The sequence below is a fragment of the Leptopilina heterotoma genome, unplaced genomic scaffold (assembly GCF_015476425.1).
Source record: "Leptopilina heterotoma isolate Lh14 unplaced genomic scaffold, ASM1547642v1 Lhet_287, whole genome shotgun sequence".
In the NCBI taxonomy this organism is placed as follows: Eukaryota; Metazoa; Arthropoda; class Insecta; order Hymenoptera; family Figitidae; genus Leptopilina; species Leptopilina heterotoma.
In genome coordinates, this window is record NW_025110994.1 from 416466 (window position 1) to 423935 (window position 7470).

Sequence of the window (7470 nt, forward strand, 5' to 3'; positions counted from 1 at the left end):
TATCACATCGAATTTTTTTTTAGACATCAACGATGAATTATAATAAACAGCAGTAATATTAAGCTATTTACAAAAAATTTCTCATTAAAAATCTAAATGTCAGTCATTGTCGAGGAAGACAATTTTAAAAATACGATTTTCTAAATTAAAAGCATTCTTAAATAATTAGTTTTTACATATTTGTAAATTGTAAGTAATCCTATTTTTTATGTACAAAAAAACATTATTTTTCATTACTTTCGGTATGTAAAAATATACTTTCAACGGTTTGAATATTCTTTTTAGCAAAAATACAATTACTTTCTTGAAAATCGAAAAAATATTTTTCAAAAATAGATTTTTTTCTCTTTTCTAAATTCAATTTGCAGTGAACCAACTTTATTATTTATTATTTATTAATTTCAAATTATTAATTTTAAAAAATAGTTTCTTTATCGGTTTATAAAAAAGTTGACATTAAGTACATTTTTTACAATATTTTGTCCACCCCTATACTTAGTATAAGATACAATGACTGATCGTATATCATTCATTAAAAACTAGAAAACATTTCTTTTTCTATATTATGTTAAGACACTAAGTTTTCTTTTCCACCGGTTTTTAATATCACTGGAAAAATTATTTAAGAATTGCACCTTTTTTTTTTATTTGCGTGGGTATTGTAGATAATGATTTTGTATAATTATAAATTCGTTCAGCTCTCGAGGTACAGAAAATAAGATTGAATAACGCTTTCTACGCCAACGCTCTCTTAATAATAATCTATTAACAAGTTAACGGAAATAGCGTTTTTAGTGTTACACTTATAAAACGCATTAATTTACTTTCCTTGTATATTAAAATTTACTTCATTTCAAAAAATGAATATTGTACTTAATTGCCTTCACTTTATGTTGAATGACACGATTCTTTCGAATATTGAGAAGATGGAAACGGATTTTCTTTTTTCTGATGAATCAAAATTAAATTGCCACGCATTTTGTATTCAAATCTTCAAAGTATTTATACTTTGATGTACCAAAACCAACCTTTGTCGTGCATTTAGTATTCAAATCTGCAAAGTATAAATACTTTGAAGATTTGAATAATAAATGCATGACAAAGGTTGGGTTTGGTTGCGATTAGTACAGCAATGGTTACTGTAATCATAGTGATTTTTACCATAGTAGCGGTTGTTAAGGTAATGATTCTACAGGAGCTGTTAGTATAGTAATAGTTGTTATGGAAACGATTCTGCAGTAGCTATTAATATAATAATTAAATAATTCTGTAGCATCTGTTACCATAGTAACGAATGCAGAAGTAACAGTTGCTACAGAATCATTACCATACCAACCGTTACTATAACAGCTTTTACCATTGCAATGGTTACTACAGAAATGATCCTAAAGCAGCTGTAACCATAGTAACTGTTGATAGAGAAGATTCTATAGCAGCTGTTACCATATTATTTAATTCAGCAGTAAAAACTGCTATGGTTATAGCTGATATAGTAACGGTTGTTATACTGACGATTCTAAAGTAGCTGCTACTATATGCAACCTTTCCTATAAAACTGATTACGTAGCAGCATCTTTTATTACAGCAACTGAAATAGAATCGGTACCATTTCAACCATTGCTATAACAACCATTAGTAGGCATGCTGTTACCATATTATTGAATACAGCATTAAAAGCTACTATGGTAAAAGCTGCTATAGTAACGGTTTTTATGATAATGATTCTGTAGCAGCTGGAACTGCTGTATTCGTTACTATGGTAACAGCTACTACAACATTATTTGTTGCTGTTTCCATAGCAATAATTACTACAGAGACAGTTGTTGCAGAAATTATCCTATAGCAACTGTTACCATAGCAACGAATGCTGCTACAATTGTTGCAACAAAGAAGATGCTGTAGCTGTTGTTATAGTAATGATTGTTATGGTTACGATTCTACAGCAGCTGCTGCTTCTATAGCAACGATTACTAGAAATACAGTTCCTATGGAAATGATTCTATAGCATCTGTTACCATAAGCAACCTTTACTAGAAAACCTCTTCTGTAGCAGCATTTCTAATGGTAGCAGCTGCTATAAAATCCGTACCATTGCAACCGTTGCTATAGTAGCTGTAACCATAGCAACACTTGTTATGGTACCGATTCTACAGAAGTTGCTACCATATTAACAATGTTTGCTATGGCAATGATTCTACAGCAGTTACTACAGCAATAATTCTATGGCATCAGTAAAGTTCACCAAAATCAGAATTCGCCTGAAAAAAGAACTCCCAATCTCAATTGACACCCAAGAATCAACTTCGATTTCTAACATTACCAATAATTCCCCAACTCTACCGTCGCATAATATCGGCAATGGTGAATCCCTGCCTCACTGGTGCTGGTCTAGGTGGAGGTGGTTGCGGAGTAGGTGCTCTAGGAGGCCTAACTTCCTCCTCACGCTCTCTCTCCTTCTCCCTCTGTCTCTCGAATTGTCTCTCTCTTTCCAATTCTCTCTCCATTTCTCGTTCCCTCTCCTTCTCCCTTTCCTGCAACTCCAGAAGAACCCGCGAAGGTCCCGGTGAACCAAGTCTTCGTCGATATGACGACAGAATTAAGGGCGGAGGCGGTGGCAATGGAGGTGGTGGATTCTGGGTAACAGTGAGATTTACACTGTTCGTTAATGGCGACGGTTTCACTTGTAAAAGATCTCTTCTAATTTGCAATTGTGGTCTTGATGGGGTCTGAACTGATGGTGGTTGAGAATAATTGGAGGTTCCACTGGATGTGGAAGGATTAGTGGATGAACTGGATGAGGAAGAGGATGTTGAGGGACGGGGTTCGGGACCACCGTCCTCCTCGGGACTATCCTCGTCTCGTAGGGCTTCTTCCAGTGCTTCAGGGGGTACGTCACCAACTGCATGGGTCAAGGCGTGTCGTCGCAGATCACAATTTCTTCGGAACACTTTGCCGCAAGAGGTGCACTCGTAGGGTTTATGGTCCGTGTGTGTTAGAAGATGGGTTTTTAAATTCGAACGTTGATTGAAACTCCTGGCACAAACTGGACACTTGTGGGGAGACTCCTCCATGTGAAGAATTTTGTGTACCGCCAAAGTTCGACTCTGGCAGAAACCCTTACCACATTCTCCGCATTTGAACGGTTTTTCCTTACTGTGAATATACCTAAAACAAAAAATAATGTAAAGTTTTCTTGGATAGGCACCATCGTGTCAAAGGTTATTTAATTATTTAAAAGATATTGTAGTTACCGATGGTCCCTTAGATGATCCTGTCTTCTGAAGGCCTTGCCGCAGATATCGCAGGAGTACGGCCTCTCGTCAGTGTGTGTTCTCTCGTGAATAAGTAAATTGTACGATTTTGTAAATTGCCGGTTGCAGAATTTACAGATAAATTGCTTCTTGGGTCTGGAGGCTCTTCCAGGAGCTCTGAGAAGTCGACGATCGAGATGTTGATGTGCGAGGGGACCACCGGGTGGATAGAGAGCTGAACTACCGGGAAATGGTCCTGGAAAGACAGGATATCCGGGAGGTGGTTCCAAGAGAGGTGGAGGAGGTAGGAGAAGACCCCTAGCAGCCAATTCCTTTCTTTTGTCAGCCATCATTGCCATTATTTCATAGCTTGACGAAGTCTTTCTTCCTGATGATTCTGGACCCTCGTGATCGGGATTTGAGGATGATGAACCGGAGGGAGGTGGACCGGACAAGTGATGCATCTCTCCTGGATAAGGAGCTAGATGAAGTCTCGAGGGTACGACAGGCACAAAGGCAGAAGATTCCCGATGATGTGGATGACCAAGACCAGCCACTAAACTGTGATGATGATGGTAGGCTGCAATTGCTCCTGAGGGATCGAAACTTCTTGATGATGATGGTCCAGCATTGGATGAGGAACTTGACGATGGTCTGTTGCCCAACATGTCTCGTCCTCTGGAGGTGTCCTCGACGGCAGAGGCCGACGATACCACTAGGTCTGTCGGCATGCTTCAAGCTGAAAAGGAACAATTATTTTAGACACTATTTATCGATCAGAAATGGTTAAATGTTGTTATCTTCTATTTATATTATCACAATGTCAGTTCTCCAAACTCGCAATTGATACGTTCGCCTTGTAGCAAAGGTTGTCACTTTTGCTTCGAGGCAAACGTATCAATTTCGATAATATCGTATTTTTGTTAATTTGGATATTATGTTAACTGCTGTTAAATGTACTATTGTTTTAGATACTGTCTATTGTTCTAAATACTATCTTTTGTTTTAAATGTTATCTACTGCTTTACTATCTGTTGTTTTAGACACTATCTACTGATCTACATACTAAATAATTGAACTAGAACTAAGTGTTCTACTGTTGTTTTAGATACTATCCGTTATTTTAGATGCTATCTATTGTTTTATGCTTTCTATTATTTTAGTTCGTCTATAGTTTTAAATAATGTTACTTCGGATAATATTTGATGTTTTAGGTATATTTTTACGTATTTTAGTTATTTTGGGTATTTTCAATAATTATTTTTATGGTAATTTAGATAACAACTCCTATTTTATTAGATGATACTGCTTTAAGTGCAGTGTGTTGTTTTAGGTACCATCTGCTGCTTTTGATACTCTCTGTTATTTTTGATTTTATCTGTTGTTTCAGGTAGTGCATATTGTGTATTATGAATCGCATTTATGATAATTTGGATGACTACTGTTTAGATGGTAATTTAGATGATAATTATTCAGATGATAATAATTTTCATAGTTTAGAAGTAGCAGATGATAACTATTTAGTTAGTAACTGTTTAAATGATAACTATTCAGATGCTAATCATTTAGATGCTAATTATTTAGATGATAACAATTCAGTTGCTAACTATTTAGATGCTAATTATTTAGATGATAGTTATTTAGATGATAATTATTTAGATGATAGTTATTTAGATGCTAATTATTTAGATGGTAGCAATTTAGCTGAGAACTATTCAGATGATAACTGTTAAGATAAAAACTATTTAGATGGTAATAATTTAGATGAGAACTATTCAGATGATGACTGTTTAGATAAAAACTATTTAGATGGTAATAATTTAGATGGTAACTGTTTAAATGGTTGTTGTTTAGATGGTAACTGTTACTACTAGTCAAAATATTGTTAAACAGATGTTAAACGGATGTTTAACAAATATCTAAAAGATATTTATATCTTAGATATTCAGATTATGATATTTATGATATTTATGCTTTAGATGTTATTAATCCCCTGAGCTTCATAAAATGAACCACAAAAAATTGTAGACCTTAAAAAGATCTCTCTTTCCACAAACCATAAATTGCTTTCATCATTTAAAAGAAAATATTTCCCCATCATAATTACTTTACAAAATTTCCATTATTCCAAATGTCTCTTAATACCCAAAAGACTCTAAAAATTCAAAATCAAGAATACATTTTCAGTTATACACTTGAAGTTGTTGACAATCAACAAGATAAGCATATTTGGAGTCATGGACTAGTCCCATCAAAGTACCGAAATTTCTACAACCGGTTTTTATGATGCCCCTCTATTAAAGAAACCAATCAACCTAAAGAGAGGATGAGAGACAAAAAAGAACTTCTTCTAAGTGTTGTAGCAAAACTTTCAAAAAAACCTTATATATAAAGAGAAGCTTTAGAAACAAATTTTAAGACTAAATATCTCTAATTATTGCGATACACAGAGACCATGCAATTTTCAAAAGGAAAAGTGTGGGAATCTAAATTTATCAAAAGGATATCGTTACGTATTGATTGTTGGCACACAGTTGTAATAATTGTCTCGGATTTTTCTACTTTCACCTTATCTCTCTATGAACCGAAACATTAATAGACCTTATCAATAATATATGCTAAATACGGATTTAAAAATTCGAAAGAATTTTATTATTTATCTAAAGGTCAATGCTCTATATAGTGTGATCGAAGTTAGTTCAAGAATAAGAGGGGTCTTTTTTTTATCGAAAAGATTCATGGCCCTGTGATTGCACAATGCCTATCAACATTAGAATGAACTAGCACTTTTTTACCATGTACCGTTCGGAATATAATAGACAAGAATTTAATTTTTTTGAATAGAAAAATATCAAATAGAAGTTTGTGGTCACTATGGAAAAAAAGTTGCTAAAAACTTTATTATCAACTTGTTTTACGAGTGCAGAGACTTATCAGAACAAGCACACCTGCCAACATGGCTTCCGCGGTCCCGTCATGGCTGGTCCCAGCAGCCATGTTTGATCACAAAAATCCCCTTGCTTTAGACGAAGACTTTTTATCTTTCAAACGAGACATATTCAGTCTAAAAAGTTTTCGCAAACGGAGTCAAATTGAAAAATTGATTGTAATTCAAACCTTGATTTGTAAAAGAAGTGAAGGGAATTTTTAATCCAAGTCTGCTTTGATCTCCATTGGTATTTCTAGATCCTTAGAACTAATCCGAGCATGAACCGAAAAGTGAACCAAAAAGTGGTTTTTCTTGTTGTGAAAAACTATTTCACTCATATTCAGGCATATTATACACATGGGCACACTAACACACACACACTGGCACACCTATAGTTCACCTTGGCACTAAGTTTCACTCTATACAACAAAACTTGTTAAAATTCGAGAGTTAAAATTCACAGCACATTTTTAGATCTTCAAAATATTGATGATAATGATTTCCTTCTTTATTAGATTAGAAGTAAAAAATTTTCCGTTGGGTATTCTATATTTCTTGAAAGGAGCGCGGTTTTACTGCGTGTTGGACGCCGTCAGGTAGGCTTCTCCGCACACCCACGCAGGTGAGGCCTCACGCTCGCTCTACACGAACAGTACACAATCAAAAAACTTACGGGGAGTCTTTCCATTTGGCGGCCGCTAGTAGCGCTGCTGCTGGATGCTGCGCGGCGTTTCTCCGTCTTTCTTCAGCATTCGCGTGTGCTTGACTCTCATATGGCGAACGGAGGACGGAGAATAAAATGAAAAGAGAGAGGATGTGAAACCAAGGTAAGCCACCTGAGTGAGAAGGCATGATCTCTCCTCAGGTACAACTATAGAGCCAACCAACCTCCATAGTCGTTGCAGGTTGAACAGGAGGTTTTTCAAGTGGTAGGAATGGTATGAGGAACAGGTGCGGATCAAAAAAGTGATGTGCCCCTGAATCAGTGGCTGAATCACAGCTGCTTTTGTTTTCCCCTCGCGATCAAGCTGTTACAGGTAGTTAGTTATAAAGAATACAAAACACAGAAAAAGAAATTGGATAATTTGATTTTTACCCGATTTTTTGAATTCCAAAAAGTTCATTGTTTCTTCACTTTAACTTTTTTCCTCCGTTTCTCAATCTACCTTTAGGACTAAAAGCGCCTAAAATTAATTCTTAAAATTCCTACCATCTTCAGATTGAATTCTTCCAAATTAAAACAGCTCCTTAAAGTAATATTTCTTCAAACTTCTTTCTGTTCTAAAATTC

At 35.3% G+C, this 7470-nt stretch overlaps 1 protein-coding gene across 1 annotated transcript; it reads right to left on the minus strand.

Annotated features, from left to right (window-relative positions):
- Nucleotides 1-366: 366 nt before the first annotated feature.
- LOC122504284 (protein bowel) lies at nt 367-7115 on the minus strand. The gene is made up of 3 exons (XM_043615320.1): nt 6369-7115; nt 3252-3990; nt 367-3165 (listed from the first exon to the last, which is right to left on the minus strand). Exons 2-3 carry the CDS (start codon nt 3980-3982, stop codon nt 2337-2339), a joined length of 1560 nt encoding a protein of 519 aa, XP_043471255.1. The 5' UTR covers nt 3983-3990; nt 6369-7115; the 3' UTR covers nt 367-2336.
- Nucleotides 7116-7470: the final 355 nt, after the last annotated feature.